General features: G+C 34.8%; 1 protein-coding gene across 1 annotated transcript; it reads right to left on the reverse strand.

The window, feature by feature from the left end:
* Positions 1-10,293: 10,293 nt before the first annotated feature.
* Positions 10,294-10,999, reverse strand: ATXN7L3B (ataxin 7-like 3B). Its single transcript, XM_012652989.1, has one exon. The coding sequence runs from the start codon at positions 10,663-10,665 to the stop codon at positions 10,372-10,374; it is 294 nt and encodes a 97-aa protein (XP_012508443.1). The 5' UTR covers positions 10,666-10,999; the 3' UTR covers positions 10,294-10,371.
* Between the last annotated feature and the right edge of the window lie 11,944 nt (positions 11,000-22,943).

Below are 22,943 nucleotides of genomic sequence, written 5' to 3' on the forward strand. Positions count from 1 at the left end.
TGGGGATATCTAGCATGCCCTTGGATACATAAATCTAAAACAGAGATAAGATCATGGTTTAGAGAGATATATTTCTAACTAAAGAGGTGATAAGAAGTCTAGGGCAAAGCCCTAAAACAATATACAAAATAGAAAATCATAGACTGATGTGATGGAACCAATAATCTAACTGTGACAAAGTCTCTGTATTTAGATGATAAACTAACTTTGGGAATATGAAGGGTTTGGTGGTGATTTTCCAGCTTTTTAGCTCATGAAATCATTTAATGTCACAAAGGGAATGGAATCAAGAAATTGTTTCATTCATGCTTATCTATTTATCAGTAAGAATACTTGCCCCAAAGAGATGAAATTATCTGGTTGAGGTCACACAGTTTATTGTAGAATCAAGACTGAGCTTAATGTTATTTCCAATCTTTTATACAAAGTCTAAATCAATTGTTGAGTTACTATTGAATCCTGTACCAAGCAGAAATAACACAAGTTTTAATTCAAAAAGAAAATTTTAGGTGCAAAGGACATATTCAAACTGCAAAAGTGGCTGATGTGCAAGTAAGGCCTTGAACTGTAATAATTCATACAGCAGCAAGAAAGATCAAAAGCAGATTAACCTTACTTTGAACTGGGAGTACTTCGGGGCTTGATTTAAAGTTATATCTCATGCGCGTGTGCATACTTATGCCTGCGCATGTCTCTGTGTGAGTGTGTGCGTGCACGCACGTGTGTGTCTGTGCATCTGTGTGTGTGTAGGTGTGTTTGAAAACAGAGAGAGCTAGGAGACTGAGAATAGTAGTGGAAGAAGAGCCCATTTAGGAAATAAAAGCACATTAAAAGTAGAGAGGTCACTGTGTTTTTAAGACAGCACTTCACCTTGCAGATGTAAGGTTAACCTTGCAGGTATAAGGTGTTATTATGTAAATGAGAGTTTTTTTTTAAGAGTCCTATGGAATTATATTTCTAATTATGACCTATCAATTTGCCTGAAAATATCCTAGTAAGGGAGTTATGGCAATAATAAAGCTCACCATCTAATGATATTTCCAGTAAATAGTATCCTGAAACCTCCTGATGGGGATGGAAAGGATATATGAGTTTATGTTGAAAACAGAAATTTTTTTTCCATCCCAAGAGGCACAAAATGATCGTTTCCACAGAGATATAAACTTTCTATTTGAGTGGTTACCTATTTCTAATAAGCTTTAACTCCTTTTACTCATCTTCGTGCCAGTCTCATAGTCTACCTGCAATTCGCTTTCTATGTACTCTGGCGAATTTATCCTAGATAACTAATTCATCCTTCAGTTCTCAATTTAAATATTAACTTTTCAGGAAAATTTTATTTCACCCCTTCCTGTCACCTCTCATTACCCCAACTAGGTTAAAACTTACATACAGTATTTAGGTCACATAACACTGTAAAGTGCATTGCTCTCTCCATTATTATAAGGTTGAAGTTCATAAAGAATAAGTTACCTTCCCAAATTCACTCTACTAATAAATTGGAGAGGATTAAGATGCACATATTTGAATACTATGCCTATGAACTTTTTCTTCCTTCTTATATTTTCTGTTCTTTCTCACTCATGCAATTCTTTCTGTCAATGCAGATACTGTACTACCTCTCTCCTCTCTGTGATTAAATATTCCCTATTTCATCAAGCCTATATTCTATTTCTCTCCTTTTGCTACTAATTGCTTTCCTCATTTTACTTCTTCTCCTGTCAGTCTCATAAGTTTCCACAAAATGCTATTTGGGAGACCCATGTCTTTTGTGTTTTAAACTAAACCTTCTAAGCTATTTTGAAAAGTTGGTGTGTCATTTCGTGATTGCCAATTGCTAATTTATTTGAAGAGATACAGCATTAACATCTCTTGAAATATTTAAGATAATAAATGATAGTGATAGAGGCAGCCCTAGCTTTGCACAGTATGTGGGACTTTAAAAATGACCATGCAAACTGAAATCGTGCAAAGCAACTTCAATAATAAATGGAAAAAATTAAGATCATTCAGCGACTTTAGAATTTTTTTTGTCAAAACATTAAAAACTCTCTTTAATAAATGTGATAAAAGGGATACATGTACAGGGAAATGAAAAAACAGTAAAACTAGTATTTAAATACATTGATTTTAAACATTAGAAACATTGAGAATAAATGCCTTATTTGTGCAAACCTTATCAAGAATAGTTTGAACAGTGCTTGCCTTCTTCTCATATATGAAGCATGATACAGGGCAAACATCTTTTCTGTGCCTTGGTGAATTGTCATAATCCTAAATTTGTATCAGCTTATGACTACATTCATTTTTATTGTTGTGTAACAACTAACCACAGACTCAGCTACTTAATACAACTCTTATTTATTATCTCACAGTTCTCTAGGTCAGAAGTCACAGTGTACGTAGCAGAGCTTCGTGCTTAGGGTCTAACAGGGCTGAAGACAAAGGGTCAGCTAGGTTGGGCTTTTATGTGGATACTCTGGGAAAGAACCTGACACCAACATCATTCAAGTTGTTTGACGACTTTACTCTTCAGCTTATTGCTGTAGGTCTGAGGTCCCCATTTCCTTGCTAGCTGGCACCTGGAGGCCGTTCTCAGCTCCTAGATGCACCTACACTTCTCGCGTGGCCCCCCGCATCTTCAAGGCAGCAATGGCACATCGGATCCTTCCCACACTTCAAATCTCTCTGATGTCTTCTACTCTCTACTTTGAAAGTGCTCACATGGATGGGTCAAACACACTTAAATAATCTCCATATCTTAAGGTCAACTGACTTGGTACTTAATTATATCTGCAAAATCATTTCATACCAGTATTTAGATTACTGTTTGGTTGAATAACAAGGGGACAGGAATCTAAAATTCTGTCTAGTATACTTCTTACCCTCTGCACTTTTAATATCATGAAATATCTCTGACATATCCTTTAATGTCAAGTTTAGTGGCAGCTTTGCTTCCTCTGAAACATCTTTATCCTTTTTTGTTACGACCAATTTCCTTGTTTATTTGATAATTTCTCCTTTACTGAGTTCTTCTGGCTGCTTGTCTTGGGTCTCTAGAATGTTGTCAATGTCATCATTCCCATGATCAGCCGTCTTCTAACCACATTTAATAGTACTTCCAGTGTTAGCACTTTTTTTCTTTGCTACATTTTCACTTTTTGATTATCTATTAATACTTTAAAAAATGGCATGTAGATTTATCACTGAGAGACAAGAAGTCAACACAACCGCACACTTTGTTGTATATGAACTGTTTCATTATGATTCACTCCTTCTTGTCTTTTCTCAGGTTGATTAAACTGAAATTTTACCTATATATGGAGTTTTTAATTTTATTGACATATTTTTTTTCACTTTTAGAAGTTCTTTCATTTGTAAAACTGCATTATCATCATTCACTCTCTCCTGTTATTTGCTCATGTTTAAAATCCCACCTATTAATTTAAAGATTTCATTTACAGACATCATATCCCATATCTAACAGCTCTATTTATAAGAAAAGAGTTCTAAGTCTAGAGAGAGTCAGCAGAGATAAACTACAGAATTAGAATTCCTTTCTTGTAAATGTAAATAGAATTATTAGATGCAGAGTATGATGGCTATAAATGAAATCTTTAAAGAAATAGATGTTTCTTTTATTGCAAGCTTATGTTTTGTGAAAATGTTGAGGCAGTCAAAAATTCTTTCAGGTAGTCAAGAGATATAATTTTCAATACATTATATTTAATTCTCAGAAGTTTCTCTGACTGGCAGGGTAGGATAACTATGTGAAAGCAAGTGTATGGGTATATATTTCCAAAAGAAATAATGATGATGCATCATTGTTACTATTTTAATCAATTCATCTCACCTCAGGCAATGGCAGACTCTTTCTCACTTTCTCATCTGTTCTCTCTGAATTCAAGGTTTCTCCTGTCTGTCTATCATCTATCTACTTTTACTGTGCCCATCTTTTCGCCAAGGATGTAATCATTATTTCAGGTCTCTTGTATTTACATTCTCAATTTGTGATGATCAGGACTTAATCTCCCATTCCCACATGGTATCTAGATTTTTTTTCAGTGCAGTCTCATTTTTTTGTTTTCACGTATATCGCTGGTTTGTGTGTATGTGAGTTATAAGAAAGAACTGGTTATTGTGTGTATTTCTCTTACTTCCGTGAGAAGATCACAATGCATTTAAGAGCATCTTTGTTGCAATTTATTCAACATACGTTTTACATAAAGTAGTCTTTTTCTGATATCTAGATCACCATACACATGAAAGTGGAAGTCGGATTCAACATTTTCAGTATACATTTTATTACATACACATACATCCCTAAACAATATATAGCATTGATTTGCCTACTATTAAGCTTCAAATGAAGGGCAGTAAATTATAAGAATATATGTTTTACTAAAGATTTTATTTGTGCAGCTCTGGTTAATTTCTTTTCCCTTCTATGTAGTGACTATATATATTTTTAATGAGTACTCATTGCTTTCTATTTTTATCTATTATCTATACTACTACAAGAAATGGAAATTTGGGGTATTGGTTATGTTTGCCTTCAACTTCAGTTAGATATTTCTAAATTGCTTTCCAATACATTTTTACCAATTTACAGTCCACCAGCGATGCTCCATATGGCTTTCAGATATCATCGTTTTTTAATTTTAATCATGCTGAATAAATTGGTATTTCAGTTGTTTTTAGTTTGCATTTCTCTTAACCTAAGTGAACTTTTCACATCCTTTTTGGTCATTTGGATCTCTCCTTTTAAGAATGAGGTATTGTTTTACTATGTACATTAGTAAATTGCATAACTATTTTGTTAATAATATTTTATCAGTTATAAAGTACTGCAAAACTACTAGCACAATGAGTTATTGGTTTGTTTCTAGCATGATTTGATGAGAAAGTTTTATTATGGTCCAATACTTCAATCTTTTCACTATATTTGGTGCTTTCATCAAATAAAATTTTCCCTTACAATTAAGTATTCTCTCCCATATATATCTAGAAAGTTTTGATGTTTTACTTTTCCACATAGGAATTAATGTTGTGTTTGTAGTACATTTCTATTATTTATGGATAACAAATTCCAGAATAATATATTGGTAATACACTGACTGTAATACCAATTTAGTCATACATTAGGATGACAAAAATATGTGTCTGTGTTTCCATCTGATTCTGAACTCTATTCAACTGTTTGTTCCTGATCCAAAGCTATTATAAGATACTCACATTTGTCAAAAAAGATCTTGTCTATTCTTACACCTGGCCTTTCATATAAATCTTCTTAATAAAATGACTTTGTCAAGTTCCATGAACATGTCTATTTGTATTTTAATCAAGATTGCTTTTAATTCACTTATTTAGAGCAATGATATTACACTTTCTATCCATGAACATCCTCTCTCCATTTATTTGGGATTTTTCCAACATATTAGAAGAAAACTTCATGATTTTTTCCATAAAATCTAAAACCTTTCTTGTATTATTTCATAGGGCCATTATAATTTTTTGCATTATATTCTAAATTTAGCTTTTTAAATTTTAGTTTCGTTTTGGATATTGATCTTATATCCAGCAACTTTACTATATTCTCATTCTTACAATAGTATGTTTGTACATTCCATAGAATTATCACTGTAGGCATCATCTGAGAACAATGAGAATTTTGTTTCTTCCATTCCTGCTTTTAAAGGGAATGCTTCCAAGAACTTACTATTTAGCACAGTAATTGTAAATTTTTGCTATATATCCTTTTTCATATTGTTAATGCCATTACTTTTAGGCAATGACGGGTATTAAATTTTATCAAATTATTTTTTGACATCTATTGAAATTTTTACGTTTTTTCTCTAATAGTAATATGATGATTTTCTCAATTGAAATGTTGCTGTCCTATGATTAACCCAATGTTTACTTTTGGTATTTTAAAGGAGTTGGTTTGCTAACATCATTTTTTTTTTTTAAATCTACATATTTGGCTTATTTGGTTGTTTGCTGTATTGTCTGTAAAACTGTCTGGTGTTTTTATGTGTGTATTGGGGTAGAGATGGAATGGATTTTTTTAAGTTATATATGTATCCATTTATTTAAAGTATTAAAAATCTGAGTTACTTTTGATGAGTTATATTTTAAAATAGACTTCCTTTTAATCTATTTTCCAATTCAATGAATTAAAGTTGTTCATAAGTATCATGTTCTTTTTATTCTAACTGTAGTTTTTTTTAATTAGTTCTTTATTAATTATTCTATTCCTTCAACAAAGACCACAGACCTAGGAGTCACAACACCAGCATTTTGCTTTTGCTTCTATCACCTGTGGATTTTTCCCTTGAACTGTGGACAAGTCACTGCTGTTGAACATATTTTTCCATCTCTAAAACCAATTTACCATTTCCTTTTTTAGCTCACGTATTTTCAATGAAGCTCAAATACTATGATTTAAAACGCTTTCTGCAAAATCTTATTGAACAAGCACAACACTTGTAATATTTTCCCCCGAAGTGACATCACAGGCATCTTTTGGAACATAAATGAGAACCAAAAAGCTTGTAACCCCTTCACTGCAGAGTGAAACTTCCAATGTCTGATGTTATCTCCAGCTGATTTGAATACTGACAATTTGTTAACCATAATTATTTTAAACACTAATGTGAATGTTTAATAAATGTGCTTTTAGCACATATTCTCACTTCATAAAACATTTTTTTTTAAAATTCTGAGACACTTTAAAACACAGGTCCTAATATAGAAGGCAATATTACTAACTTCTGCTCGACATTCAGGATAATTATGTACAACTTTTAGGGGAAGTGCTCAAACTCCAGATTAGGAATTGGAAGACATACAAAACCTCAGAAGTACTGTTAAAAACAAAATGAAAGACTTAAAAGTATTGGGGTAAAATTTTTAAAAAAAGTATTAAGAAAGAAATTACCTTTAGAAAGGCAGAATCATTTTCTGCCATGTATCATTTGCTTTTTCAGAGCAAGGATATTAGCTTAAAATGATGGTAAAATGTATATATTAAGTTGCATTGAGTTCCATTCAAAATGGATTATCTTTCACCATGGGCTTTTGGTCATATAACTAGAATCACTTGTTCACTCATACAGAAAAGGGAGAATTGTATATAGTTTGGTTCTTTCACTGGATGCTGCATAAAGCTAAATTTGCAGGACTAGATTGAGAAACAAGGCTAGGCAGAGTACCTCTATCTATTTTGATAAAACTCCCATTTAGGAGAAAGTACTCGGGCTCAACAGTAATTTAACATTTGTTTTACTATGTCAATGCCTATGCCTGAAAAACATATGCAAGTTAAAAGATGAACAGAGTCCAAATACAGTCATTTTTTAAAATTTTGTTTATTATTACTGTTTACCATTGGGGAGATGCAGTTTATTTACACCAGCAGCCATAGGGGCAAGGGGAATACACAGTTAGTCAGCTATCTGTATAGAATGGACTACTTATGCAAAAATAAGAATCTCCAAAACATAGGACAGTGGTGAGCTTCACTACCCTCCCCCAATGATCCCAGCATGCGATAATGCTAGGCAATGGTCCCTGGGCATGCGGTGGTAGAAACTAATGTATGGAAGAAAAAGCCACAAACCACAGAAATTTTGAAGAACCCCTTTCCCCCATAACACACACACACACTCAGATACATAATAGGATTACAAGGTGATCAATACACTTAATCAAGGAGAGAAGGACAGGAATTCTGCTGTTAGAGGGAAGGTAGGTAGGGAAAAGGAGAGTTCCTAACCACTGTCAACTACATGGTAGGGAGTCTCTCTCCTCCAAAAGGAGTTTGTTTCCTCAGGGCACCTGTTAGACCAAGCCCACCTTATACCCATCCAGGGCAGGGGCTATTGCCCTTTTGGTAGAAAGGGGATGGAAAATAACGCCAAAAAGGAAGTACTGTGAACCATTACTCAAAACTACTTCCCATTTCTTCCTCCTCTAGTCAGGAGAAAAGGCCAGAAAGAAAACAGTAATATCATAGTCTGAGATCTGAGTTCTCTATCAGAAGCAAGAGTGATTGGACTACGGCCTTTCTCCCTTACCTTCACCCTGCTTCCAAGACACTGGAAATAGGCCAGAGTCTCATTTAGACCCTCCTTTCCCTCTGCATATGCACCTCTTAGTAGATGGGAGATGTCTAACAAAAAGGGCAAAAATAAATCAAAATTATTTTAGCTCCTGACAAACTTTGATTTTTCAAAAGTTATCACAATTCTTGGATTGAAGATCAATCTGTAACTAGGCCCCAATTCTGATCAAGACTCTATGGGAAGAAAGTAGTAATAATTTCAAAACCCAATCTCTATTTCTTTAACCCTCTAAAGTATTTAACCCAAAACAGTCCACACAGTCCATAGACCCTTCTGGGATAAGGAAGGATACATGCACAGCAAGGGTTAGAGAATGGATAAGAACCAACTCCATCCCTGTGTGTGTCCATCAGCCTTTACTGCTCTTCTACTCTAGTCCTAAGAGGCAGTATCCAGCAAAGGTGGGAAGATAGTTGTTCTCATGAAGTAAGACACAGCAGGAGGGCATACTAGCAAGGCAGTCCTATATGAGAAATGCTAAGGCATGACACTGCCTTTTAAATACAAAAAATTAAGTTCTCTTCCAATTCCAACCCCAACAGAGAAAGCTTAAGATTTTCCTCTGAGTCTTCCACAAAAACAAAAACAAAAAATCTTAAAGGAGGTCAAGGGAAAAGAAACCGGGCAGGTTTCAGAAGCGGTAGAGAGATGAACTGAAACTGGTAAATGTGAAAGCTGGAGTGGCAAGCAGCATCTGGGGTCATGAGCTGCACTAGATAGGCAGTGGAGCAAGGGACAGGAGGAACATGGAGCCAAGCCAGACACATGAGGCTAGGACCCTTATTGGAGCACAGAATGAGGTAAGAAAACATTTCAAATAAAGCAGCACCGGTTCTTGCTCATCTTGGGGCTCCCACCCCTTTACACTTCATAAACCTTGCTCAAGGAGTAAAGTGGAGGGTAGTTTTGATATGTGGCTCTTACTTCCCATCCTCCTCTATCCCGTTCCCTGAAGCCAGGGAATTCTGGAGGTCTTTCCCTGACTTCCGCCAACAAAAAGATAGCTCTTATTGTCAAAAAGATCCGAGGGGACTGAGTGGAAAGGACTGCCCCTTGCGAGGAGCAGACAAGGCGGTGACAGTTTGGATGTTCACTACAGCCAAGTTCTAACTGCCCAACCAAAGGAACAGGGGCATTCAACAAGATTCTAAACAGTCAGATGAGAGATGATACAGTTCTGCTCCTTGGCTCCTAGCACTAACCCATTCACATTATTGAGGGCAGCTGGAAGAGGTCCCCTCTGGGCTGTTTTTAAGCCACAGCCACCTGCACAGCCATGATGCTCTTCTATAGTTCAGTCCTGCCCTGGGATGGGAGGCAGGTAGTAACCTGGCATAATGGCCAAGTCACACCCACCGACTGGCTAGGTAACCAGTAACTCAGAGTAGGAAATGAATGGCCCCACCAAACACAGGTCCACAGCATAATGCATCCAGATATAAATCTTGCAGTTTGAGAGATCGTGCATAGTTGCAGAGGTCCCTGCTACCTCCCTAGGGGATCATAACTTAATCCTCAGCCTGTCTGGACAACTAAGTTGTCCATTTGCCAAGCCTAGGCCACCAGGCAAGCAAGAAAGAGGGCTCTGCTAAGCCAAAGGCTAGGTAGGCCTTGTCCCCAAGTCAGTTGAAATCATGAATACAGGACCTTTGACAAACAGGTGGTTTTGACCTTTTCTTCTTGTCGGAGTCAAGACCACAGAACACTCCTATCAAATTAGATTGGGAATTCTTATTCTTGGTTTTCCCAAGTTGAAATTGTTAGGATCCAGATCGCACACCTTTATTTCAGAGAAACCCAAAGGCTCACAGATCAGAGGAGCAGTCCCACTGAAGGCCACCGATTATGGCCTGACCAGCAGTAATGTCCAAACTGTCCAGGAGGCCCTTGATATCAGGCAGACAGAAAGGCTGAGGAACCAAAGGGTTTTATATGCTGGGCACACAACTGCTCACCTGTGCACTGGGGGGCACTACGGGATCTTGCGCACATCCTGGTGTGTTTAGAGATCAATATGCAGACTGTGGCTCCTCCTGCCCAGGGTTTCAGATCTGACCCCAGGAAATACACTTAAAAAAGGATCTGAATTCCTAAATTCTCCACCACTTTGGGTTTTAAAATGCTAGGATCTTCAAGGGGAATTAGGATTTTTGTCTTTTTTTTTTTTTTTTTAGCTTACTCTTCCAAGCCACAGGACCAATCTATGTTATTGTCTTGGTCACTCTCGGACTCTCTCATGTTGCAGCTACTGGAATTCCGGAGGTGAGCGCTGCAGCTCCTGATCAGGCCCATTCCCAGGTTCTCCAGGAAGGGAGCAAAGAGGGAGGCGACACGCTCCTTTGTCTTCCACTGGCTGAATGCCAAAATCCTTCACGCTACCAGTCTCTGCGAACTCCAGGTAGAAGTAGCCACACTTGACTGCCCGGTGTACCTCAAAGCAGAATCCCAAACAGGAATCCTCTATCAGGTCTACGTATATCTCCTGAGCGATGGCCTCTAGCTTGTTAGTATCCAGGTTAGCCAACGAAATTTCCTCCATTTTAATTTGTAAGTGATCGTGGAGAAGGCGCTTCTTTTACTCACGGCAGCAACGCGTCTGGCTCCGCGGGCCGCGCCTAGGCCTAGAGGCCTCTCAGGGCCGCGTTCTCCGGCGGTGGGGACGGTGACGTCCGCGGCGGCAGAAGCAGCAGCGGCGGCGGCTGCTCGGAAATCCCAAGTCCTTCAGTTTGTTTTGGCGTCTCCCGGGTTCTGAGGCCGTGACCTGCGCCTAGCCCACGACTCACCGCCAAACCGTCTCTGCGCCTCACCCAGCCGCCCGGGCCTCTTCCGCTCGCTAGTCGGGCCTAGCCCCGCCTCCCCGCTTCCGCTCCTCAGCGCGCTTGCGCGCTGCTCCGCGCAGACTCGCAGGGCTTCCTACGCGTAGCTGCCCAGAGTGCGTTTGAATTTATGAAAAAGAGTGGGATGAACTAAACTGTATCTCACTTTCATTACCTCTGATTATGAACAGATTGCAAGGATGCTTTTATGTTAATTTATATGTGAATTTAAAAATTCGCTAATGAATTCAGCCATGTTTAGTTTCCTCTGGAAAAGTTAATAATTACGTGCACTGTTGTGGTATGATCCGAAATATCATTTTAGAAACGGTCCTCTGGATACGTTTGAAAATTTGACTTATGTGATTGACTTGTGATCTTTTATAAAACTGCCGCAGTTGTCATTTAAATCCACTAGATGGTGCAAGGAAACAAATTACAGTTTATCTTTCAGTCTTTTTTTGAATGAAAAAACTAGAAACTAGGCACTAGCGGCATAATTCATATATATTGATCAAATAAACCTAAGGCATTTATCTCACTTACAAGATCACTAAATACAGAGGTATGATAATATGCATCTCTAAAAGAGTTCAAAGAGAAAATTATGTGTATATTCTATTTTGAAGAGGGAGAAAATCATAAATATGTTAAATACACTGAGAGATAAGGAAAGCTTTTTCTAAAGTTATGTGCATGAATTGTGAAAACAAGAGCCAGCCTACCTGGATTTAAATCCTGAAGCTAATCCTTACTTCATGGTTAAGATTAAACTAGAGTTAAAAAAAAATACCTTGTGGCAGTGCCTCACAATAAGCGATGGTTCAGTGTGTCAGCTATTTTTAATCATATTAGTTATGAAATTGAATATAAGAAAAATCACTGTAGTATTTCCTTTATATTTTGCTCATTTTTTGGTCCCCACCACCAGTGTGAATAGAGCAGCATCTGTTATCTTTATAATTTATCAAGAAATAGCTATAACTAAAGAAAGAAATTTTTTTTTAAAGCATTTATTGGTATCTGTCTGATTCTATACTTTGCTTTCCAGATTAATTGAGAGACATGTATCTTTCCAGATATGAATAAACATTTTCTAATGTATATGATAATCAGAACACCTAAATAGTTTTATAATTAATTTTAATATCTCATTCTATATTTTCATGAGTAGAGGATTAAGTTAAACTTATTTGGTTTGTGAGTAGCAAGACTTGTATCCATCCAAATTTTTCTCATTTCATATTTTACCATTTTAAAAGCCACAAATTGGCAAATATGGAGACTTTTAAAAGCCTAAACTATTTAAGATTCATGTTCTATAATATTGCTTTCAAATCTAGTGCAGATGGTTTTTTCCATTGTATTCTTTGTATAATTTGTATGTTCTCCATTCAAAAATCGGCATCATTTTAATATAAGTTGGAATGTCCACATAGCCTTTTGCTAGATAATAAGATATAATAATTAAGTGCATAAGTTCTTCAGTGAGACTGCCTCCTACCAGTTATTGTCTGTGTGAACTTGGCCTATCTACGTTTGTAAATCCCAGTTTTTTCATTATAAAATGTCAATAACGGTTCCCATCACATAGGTTTGTTGTGAGATATAAACATGATAATAGATATAAGAGTCCTCACATAGTGCCTGACAGATCCAGTAGTATATAAAATTATATTGTATACCTAGTACTGTGACATGTCTAGTTAGGTGAGAAAATGGAGATATAAATGTAATGGTTTCCACTCACTCCTTCTCCCTCATGCTTTCTCCAAATGTAATTTAAAGCAGTACTTCTCAAACCATGCATATGAATTACTCAGAAATCCTTTTAAAATGTAGGTTATGATTTTGTAGGTATGGGGTGGGACCTGGTTTTGAATTTCTGACATACTTTGATGTTTGCTGGTGACCATACTTTAAGTACCAAGGAATTAAAAGGGCTTGACAGTGGACAGTTGTTCTTCATAGCGATTGGCTCCCATGTGCTTTGTTCTTGCCAAATTATCATGAGAGTTTTTGCATACTTGATTTTGACGGAAGAATATTTGCTTCTTAAATCCTCCTTGTATTGGGAGGGTTGGAACCCAGATTTTCAATTTGTGTAATTAAGAGGCATCTGCAATAAAATTCGCTTCAAAATACAGATAGACTCTCATGTTAATTGAAATTCAAATACAGGATCATGGCTCAGTTTAGATTTCCTGTCAGTATTTTATTACATTTATTCTTAGAAAAAGAACACTATCATGACATCAAAAATTTGTACATTTTCATTGTACATTTCATTGTCACCTTGTGACCTCTTTTGTACTTGTGTCACTTAACTAGATTGCCTTACTTCTTATTGAAATATAAGAAACTATGTTAAATCAATAATATACAAGATAAGACAAGTTAGGAAAAACTCCTTAGTTCTCTTGCATTAATTGCAAGGGTCGATGGTATTATTTAAGCCTTTGGTATAAAAATAAAATTAAAAAATAGAAATTTTCCATTATTTAAATCATTTTCTCAATACAAAGCAAGTAGCATGGATTAGTTCTTCATAAATGAATGATCTTCAAAATTACGGCTTTAAATATTTAGTGCTCAAATTAAGGCAAGTAAAAGGAATGTATTGTGAAATTTTAATTATCTTTATTCTCTTCCCATTCAATAATTGTAATAGGCCGGGCGCGGTGGCTCACGCCTGTAATCCTAGCACTCTGGGAGGCCGAGGCGGGCGGATTGTTTGAGCTCAGGAGTTCCAGACCAGCCTGAGCAAGAGCGAGACCCCGCCTCTACTAAAATTAGAAAGAAATTAACCGGCCAACTAAAAATATATAGAAAAAATTAGCCGGGCATGGTGGCGCATGCCTGTAGTCCCAGCTACTCGGGAGGCTGAGGCAGAAGGATCACTTGAGCCCAGGAGTTTGAGGTTGCTGTGAGCTAGGCTGACGCCATGGCACTCACTCTAGCCTGGGGAAAAAGAGTGAGACTCTGTCTCAAAAAAATAAATAAATAAATAAATAATTGTAATATATGAATTGAGAAAATCAGATCTTTCAAAGAGGAGCAAGTATTAAATTTTTATTTAAAGGGTTTCATTAAAGGTTGAAAATCCAGAAAACTTGTATTTTTAAGAGTCACACTTTTTTGTGTTCACATAAAATAGAATGAGATAGCAGAGTGCATCAGGGATAGATCTGGAAGTGGAACAAAAGACCTAAGTTGCTGTCATATTTCTGCCACTAACTTAACCAAATGACATTGAGTTAGAAGATGAATTCACTTTTGTAAAAAACAGACAGATGGACTTATGTTTTCTAGATGTTTCTTTCAAAACTAAATTTCTATGAATTGAAGAAACTAAGGAAATAGTTTCTGCCCAGTTAAAGATCGAGTAAATTTGTTTGTATTGATTCATGAAGCTCAAGTGTTGAGTCCTAAACTGGGTGTCTAAGGGTTTCTTATCACATACTAATCTGCTTTGCTCCCTAGGGCATCTTGAAGCATCCCTGCATTTTAGGGTTAAGACAATTGTTCAGCTACTGAATACCAGCTGTGTGTTGTAATTAGCTGTCCTAATATCCAATGATGTTGCTTGTGAGTGGTCATTTTTAGTTAAAAAATTTAATTTATCTAGGGATTTTGACTCTTATGAATTTCATTTTTATTTAGAGAAGTCATTAAAACTTTACATTGTTTCTTTTTACTTACCCAGGTATTTTAAGATAAATGAATAGTAACTCAGAGAGAGGAGGAACATTTTGCCATGTTATCTTCTCTTATAAACAGTACTTTCATCAGACTATGATTTATCTCAGAAATAAGCTATAGCATCTTATGCCTTTTGTCAATAATTTTATAAAAGAAATATATGTGTATCATAACTCTGTAAATACTGGCATGTCCTCCCAGCCATGGCTAGCCAGCTTGAAGTTTCAAATTCATCCTCTGCTGAAACCCATTTTTTAGGATTTGCATTTAAAAATGGATTATTATGGCTTGAATGAGATTCAGAGGTGTCAAAATTTGATATTAAATTAGGGTGTCATGCTAAAATTGCAATGTCTAAAGTAAATTTATGATTTCAATCTGCCCTTCTAAACTGTGAAATCAAGAATATTTATTGAATTTTGGTATTTATGACAACTGTGGATTATAATCTACTAAAGGGAAAGACAGTAATTCTAAACTAACTATAGTTAGGAAGTAGAATATTATACTAATCTAAAATAACAATTTTTATAGTTTGCATAATAAAATACTTTTAAAAGATGATCTTTCAATGTATCAATTATCCAGAACCACTTTGATCCACAAAAGTGCTTTAAAAGATCTCTGTAATAATTTCCACATATTTTTATGAACAAGAGTACAGATTCTCCTTGACTTATGATGGGTTTATTTCCCAATAAACCTATCATAAATTGAGGATATCATAAATTAAAAATGGATTTAATACACATAACCTACTAAATATCATAGCTTAGCCTAGCTAGCCTACCTTAAACATGTTCACAATAATTACATTAGACTTCAGTTAGGCAAAATCATCCAACTCAAAGTCTATTTTATAATAAAGTGTTGAATATCTCATGTATTTTATTGAATAACCTTCTGAACACGAAAAAGAGAATGGTTGTATGGGTATCTAAAATACTGTTTCTATTGAATGCTTATCACTTTGCAACACCATAAACTTGAAAAATCATTAAGTTGAACCATTGTAAGTTGGGGACCATCTGTTTTTTAAAAAAATATATTTTTAAAGGATTTATGATACTGCCTGTGAAAGTTGTAAGCTAGTTCTTAAACAAAAATAGAATAATTATTGATGGCTTCTCCCTATTTGGAAAAGTCTACATGGTGATATATTTGTTTACCTTTTATGTGGTCATAGTATGGGCCCAGAAATATGTAAATTTGAATACTGTAAGTAATTTATGATTAGGCAATATTAATGTGGTAACACTTAACAGAGACTTCTAGAAACCATTATCTTAAAGGAATTTCAAACTTACAAAAAAATTGCAACAATATTATGAATAATTTCTATATAACTACATTTCCCTCAGATTTACTCATTAATATTTTGCCAATTTTTCTTTATTCCTTTCTATTTCTCCCCCCAAGGTTTTCTCCTTATCACAAACAAATTTGAACTTCTATTTTTCCTGATCTATTTGATAGTAAGTTGCAGACCTAATGCTCTATTATAACTAAGTGTCTCAGTGTGCATATGCCTTAAGAATAAGGCATTCTTTTAAATCACCACAATACAATTATTGCATTTGAGAATTTGACTAGTTCAGGTATTGAATAATACTATCTCTAATACAGAATCCATATTCAGATGTTGCCAATTGTCCTAATAATGTCTTTTATATCATTTTTTTCCTGGATGCAATCCAGGCTTATGTATTGTATTTACTTCTGATGTCTACCCAGTCTCCTTTAATCTGTAACAGTTCAATAGTAGAGAAATTTCAAAAATAAAATAATAATTTACACAGATAAAAGACATTGGATTTCAATCTAATATGAGCATGAAAATATTATAAAGACACTCAATCTCCCTAATTAAAGCCTAGGGTAAAAATTTATCTTAGTATATTAGGATGTTGTAGTAATGTTGCTTAAAAACAAAGATGATTGTGAAGAAAGCTCACTTATCAGAGTAGGTTTACAAGGCTGACAAACCAAGTTTCTTTTAAACATATATCTCCTCTGGAACTTTTTTCTGACAGTTTTTAATATCTTTAATAATAGTATTTTGATTCCTTTTCCTTCCCTGCTAACCCATGTCTATTAGGAGATCTTGATCTTGCTAATTCTGTTTTTTCCGAACACCGTACATGTGCCTTCAAGATTGGTAAAGAATTTCTATAATGACATTTAAACTGTTGTTTGGGCTTGCCTTGATTAGTAAAATATGCCTAGTAATTGCTAGTACATGACAGAGTAAACCAATGGCAAGGGACATCTGAACACAGGACTCATTGAGGAAAGCTTGACATTTTTTTCACTTATCCAGTCTATTAGAAAAAGAAGGAACTAAAATAATATCTTCATTTTTGAAAAAGAAACTAAGACCAGGGATGTTAATCGAATTGTCTAACTAGCTGGTGGCAGAGTTAGGACTAAATGTCAAGGCTTCTTCTAATCCTTTTTTCTGGTATATAATGGTGTCTTTTTTATATAATATCTACTTTATAATTGCAAAATCTTCAGGAATGACTACTTTCTATAATGAATTTTGAAAAACATTTTAGAATCAGCATTGATGTAATAAGTCAAAATCTTACTGCCAATGTAGAATGTGCCAGTGATTGAAGTTAGAAAATATAGCTTATGTATTTTTTGCTTATCCACAAGGTGCTAAAATACATAAAGTGATGCTCTACATAATGTGCTCTTTAATTTTTCATGCTAAGATTCAAAAGGAGCATCTTTCATATGAATAAACCATCCATTCCACAATAAGACCATAAACTTAATTTACAAACATACTTTGAGAGAGTTTTTTTTTTTCCCATTTTATTTATTTATTTTTTTTATTTCAGCATATTATGGGGGTACAAATGTTTAGGTTACGTGTGTTGCCCTTGGTTCCCCCCCCAAGTCTGTGTTTCAAATATGTCCATCCTTAGGGTAGTGCGCATTGCACTCCTTGTGTATACAAATACCCGTCCCCTCCTCCCTCCTCCCCCCTCCTCCCGCTGCCCTCCCCCTTCCCCAACGTTTTAAGAGTGAGATCTTCACACAGAATTTCTTGCTGCCCAAAAGTAATATCATTTTTACAACATTTTTGCCAAATTAGTTTTTTATTGTTTGGTACAAAATTAAGTTTATTTCTATCTTTCTTTTTCCATAATTCTTTGCCTTCAAGTTATAAAGGAGGATTCATGTAATTAATTGAACATACTTCTTTTTTTCTAATTTGACTAATGTCCATTAGGTTTGTTTTTGTTTTTCTTCTCCCATCAAGAGCTGTCTCATATTTTCTTAAGTCAAGCTGTTAAACTGGTGGGTGGGATGCTTTTACTTCTTGCGTGCCACAGACAGGCATCTGGCAAATGCCACCAAGTGAGAGATTAATTTTCTTGCAAAAACCTTTGTACATGTAAAATTAAGAGCAAATTTAGGTACTAACATGAGTGTATCACAGAATCTCTCATAGATTAATGACATAAACTTTTTATTAAAGCAACACTAGTATCTCTTTTGGGACTTAACTCTCACTTCATTTTATCTCTTCTCTTCCTTCATTTGTGCTGACCCTGCTCTTTGCTTTTCAATTATCAAAGGAATTCTAGAACCTTGATTTGTCCCCATTCTCAGGGATTATTAGTTGTATTCTAGCCTCACTTATTCTATAGTTTCCTAAAACATTCTTCTTAATCTTACCCTAACCTTACAAATTTTCAGTCTTTATCAATATTAGCTTCTACTTTTGCCACTCATTTTCTTGGGCAGCCCCCACTATTAAAAATTTATTTTAGTCAACTGTGAGGAAACCCCTAACACAACCCTCAGGTAGTTTGCTTTCATTTCCTGACTGAGTGATTCTCAGTAGCTTCAGGTGCCAAGGCCTCGTATTTCATGGGAAAGATACAAACATAGATGAGTGTACCACCATTGGCACTTAGCACAATGCCTTGTACATAGGAGAGATTTAATACCTGATGCACCATCAGGGTTTATTACACCAAAATTTAGATTTGAATTCCTCTTTTAGTATTTCCAACTATTAGTAAAATTGATATTTCATAAAATTTTAAGACTCTTTCAAAGAATAAAGTGAAAATCTAATTATGTTAAAATAGAATAGAACATTCTATTTTATGAATCCATTACATATGTCTCTAAATCTAAGCAACATTATGGAATCTCAATGATCTTATTTTTTCTATATCTTGAAACATTTTGCCATTCCATCATCATAGGAACTGTTTCATCATTAATCATCAATTATTCCTAGTTATGTTTTATAAGACAAAAGAAAACAGAAGAATGATGGAATCTTCTCAATTCACAGAAGTGTATGGACTGAGGGCTGAACTCCCTTATACGTATTAAACTCTTATTAGTTTCTCTTATTTCATTATAACATAAAATTTGATGATTTTATACCACAGTATTTAAGTTATGGAATGTAAAAGAGAAGAATAAACATCATTCAAGGACTTTATCTCCTCTTCTGGGAAAGGGGTTGGTATGTTTTTGGCTGTATGCAGGATAGGTGAGTCATGCTAGGGGGAATTTTGACCTAGTTATTATCTTTATTTGGAGATTAAGTATGGTTTAAAGAGATGTGTATGGGTGTTAAACTGACAAGGAGTGGCCTTGTTATTAATTTTATTTGTCCACTTAACTGGGCCATAGGATGCCCAGATATTTAATGAAATATTATTATGGATATGTTTCTGTGAGAATATTTCTGGATAAGAATAAATTTGAATCAGTAAACTGAGTAAAGCAGTTGTCCTTCTCAATGTGTGTGGCCCTCATCTAATCCCTTGAAGGCCAAAATACAATAAAAGGCTGAGTTAGAAAGAATTCTCTCTCTAGTATTATATGCTGTACCTTGTTAATGTGTGTAGGATTTATGAGGGCAAGTGTCTTGGTGCTATAAATATAACAACCATCACATAAAAAAACTGCCTTGTTATTTTCTTCAAACTTCTGAGAAAAAAATCATCAAAGAAACAGAAGTAGGCATACTATAATCTAACTGTGGAAACATCTACTTAAATTAAAAATAAAGGGAAAGGCAAGCACACAAAGAAAAAACTATAAAACAAAAACATAACTCCAGGAACCTGATATTTGATCTAGAGAAGGAGGGTAACAGCATCTATGTTTAACTGAAAAAGAATTTCATTGCACTGAACTGTTTCAAGAGCACATCCAATTATGTATTGTGTAAAGAAAGCTCTTTATAAAGCCAATTTATATATGAATGCTTGAGATATTTTGTGTGATGCACATAGACTCACCTCCTAGAGGAAAAAAAAGACAACATAAAATGCAGAAATATTATTCTAATTTCAAAAAACTATGAATTGAAACCACTAATTCTACCTTGCCTAAGCATATTTCTTCTATTTTGTTTCTTTGTTTCTTCTTTTTTATCTCTCATTAATATTTAACCCTCAATATATCAAGAAAATCATCACTATTATTTGCCATCTGGGTCCAAAGGAGACTTTTATGAATAATTTTGCCTTTTAATAAATAATTCATAGAAGTAACAATAAAGGCATAGTGGAAAACAACAATATTAGAAATTTTAAAATAAATTTAACCATTAACCATTGCAAACCTTTTTATAATAAGTAAATGTTGGCATACAAACATTATGATGGCTGAAAATACTGACACATCTCCTTTTAGCACAACAGTCAAGTACAGGTTCTTACTGTCCAACATTGCCTAATGAAGTCTTTTCTATATGATGATTAACTGGATGAAATTATCATATTCTCTGTTGTCCTTGTTAAGATAAGCAAAGAGAAAAATCAAAGACTTCTTTTCTTACACCTTAAACAATAAAGTCAATATTTTGGTTTTGTGTCACCCTATACATTTTGACACTTGGTGGTGGGGAGAGACAAGTTCGGTTAAAGGTTTCAAGCTTAAATTTGGTACTTTGCAAACTGCCAAACATTTTCTCATTTTTATCTACTTTTTCCTGCACAAAGTTCATTATAATTATATAGAAATCTTACTATATAATGTAAATTTTTCCTTGGGGACATCACCATGGAAGAATATAAGAAAAAAGTTAAAGATAGGAGAGATCTTGTTAGTTTCTGATTCGATGCCAAAAGCTATCTTATGTTAAGGTCTCGAAAGAATAAATTTCTTACATCTCTGGTTGTATTCGCTTCTAACTTTTTTAATCTTCATTTTTATTATGGAAGCATACTATGTCAGTTAAATCCTCTGAAGTAGAGCCTGGGCCACATACTATTTGTATGACCCTAGGCAATATTAGTAACAACTTGGACTTAGTTACATCATCTGTAAAATGGACATTAAAATAGCACTTTCCTCATAAGGCTATTGTGAAGCAAAATAAAATGTAAATTGTTTAAAAGATGTTGAGCATTAAGTATTTAGTAAAAATAACATGCTTTTATTTCTTATATTGACACGGAAGGAATATTAGCCTTTGAATCCAAATGATCCTAGTTTTCAAACACCATTTCTATATTCAGTAAATATTGAGGTTTGGGTGTGTTTGGAAGTAGAGATATAATAATAAAGGAGCCCAGTCCCTCTTTTGAAGAGCTACTTAGTGGACATAGACGGATGAACATAAACACTTATAATTAAAGATTATGAAAGCTATAATAAAGTATGCACATGAATTCAATAGGCACACCCAAAATGGAGTGGGCAGTCCTAAATGCAGAGAAGGAAAATCTTCCTGGGAACAAAAACCTTTATTTAGGATTTGGAAGAGGAATACTGCTTGTCAGCAAATACAGGTGGAGTGAGAGACATTTTAGTTGTATAGAAGAGCATGATTAGGAGTATGGAGGTATGAAATAATATACCATGCTCATTATCTATAAATTACTCCATAAGGCTAGAGTGGAGGAAAAAGTGTTTAGAGGCTGGGGATGGGATGAAGGAGAGGTTGGAAAAAAAAGACTTGTGGTCATTGAAATACTTTTACAGATTTTACATTAGAAATATTTTCGCCATCAATGTGTAGGACGAAATACAATGTTATGAAACCATGGGCAAAAGAACAATCCATAGGCTGTTGTCATAGGTGAGAGATGATAAATTCATGAACTAATATAACAGCATTGAAGACAAAGGAAAAGGAATGATTATGGTGATACAGAGGGGGTCAAGTTATACAAGTTGTTTGGGTCACGATAATAAAAAACTCACAGAATTAAAGAGAAAACGAAATGAGATAACTAACAAATAAAATTGCTTTATAAGAAATAAAGTTCCATATCATTTTCAGTTGTTATCCACTTTTAAAGATATTTAATCAGGGTCTTTAATGTCATGATTAATATAGCACGTTGTCCTACAAAATGTAACAGTTTTCTGCTCTTAAAGCTAAAAATTTTAAGTTTTAAATTGTATTTGTTAATACAACCTTTAAATCTGTATGGAGACTGTCCTAATAATCCCAGTATTTGGGGGAACATATGCCAAAGTGATAGCCTTCCATAGAATTCAAATTTTGTGTTGTAACATCAGGTCAGATTGGCCAAATTTTAAATTTTTACCAGAAGATACATTGTGTGCATGCTTGCGCGCACGCACACACACACACACACACACACACACAATTGGGGAACACATGTAATTCTTGAGGAAGTAAAGTTGCAGATAGATTTTATAGTGTTTTGGCTATTTTAAAAAAGCATAGGTTTAATTATATAATTAATACAGAATAAAATTGAAGACACAATTCAAAATATACTTACATGGTATGCATTTTTGAATTGAGGCTCAACTTGTCTTCATATGCACAGGTGACCATGAAATCAAAAATTAAATTTTAAGTGATAATCATTCTTTTCACAGAGCCAACTAAGGTCTTTGGTGACTAAAGTCCTATAAAACTTGACAAACAATTGCCCTACTCGCACCCTAGGTCTTTCACTCATTTATGTTGGAGGAATCCAGCCATGCCTGGCATGAGTTTAAAAGCATTCAGAGATCTCGTTTTCTCATATTCCACGTTTTGAGGCCATTTATCCATTGACATTAGGTCTGCCACATCTGTTCATGCATTTAAATGAAAGTTAAAGAACTTCTTTTTTGATCAAGTTTTAGTGTTTTCATAATTTATATGCACCACACTATTCTAGAAGTGTTTGTTCAGAGCAATTTTCTCTGTTTTATCTGTCATTGGTATTTTTATGCCTTTTATTTCTCAGCCTTTAAGATGTGAAAGGAATAAAAACAGCTTTCTAAATAAAGATTGATTGTTTGGTAACAGTTACTCAATAAACCAGTCTTCATAAGAGACTAA

This window comes from Propithecus coquereli, unplaced genomic scaffold (assembly GCF_000956105.1).
Source record: "Propithecus coquereli isolate 6110/MARCELLA unplaced genomic scaffold, Pcoq_1.0 Scaffold407, whole genome shotgun sequence".
Lineage (NCBI taxonomy): Eukaryota > Metazoa > Chordata > Mammalia > Primates > Indriidae > Propithecus > Propithecus coquereli.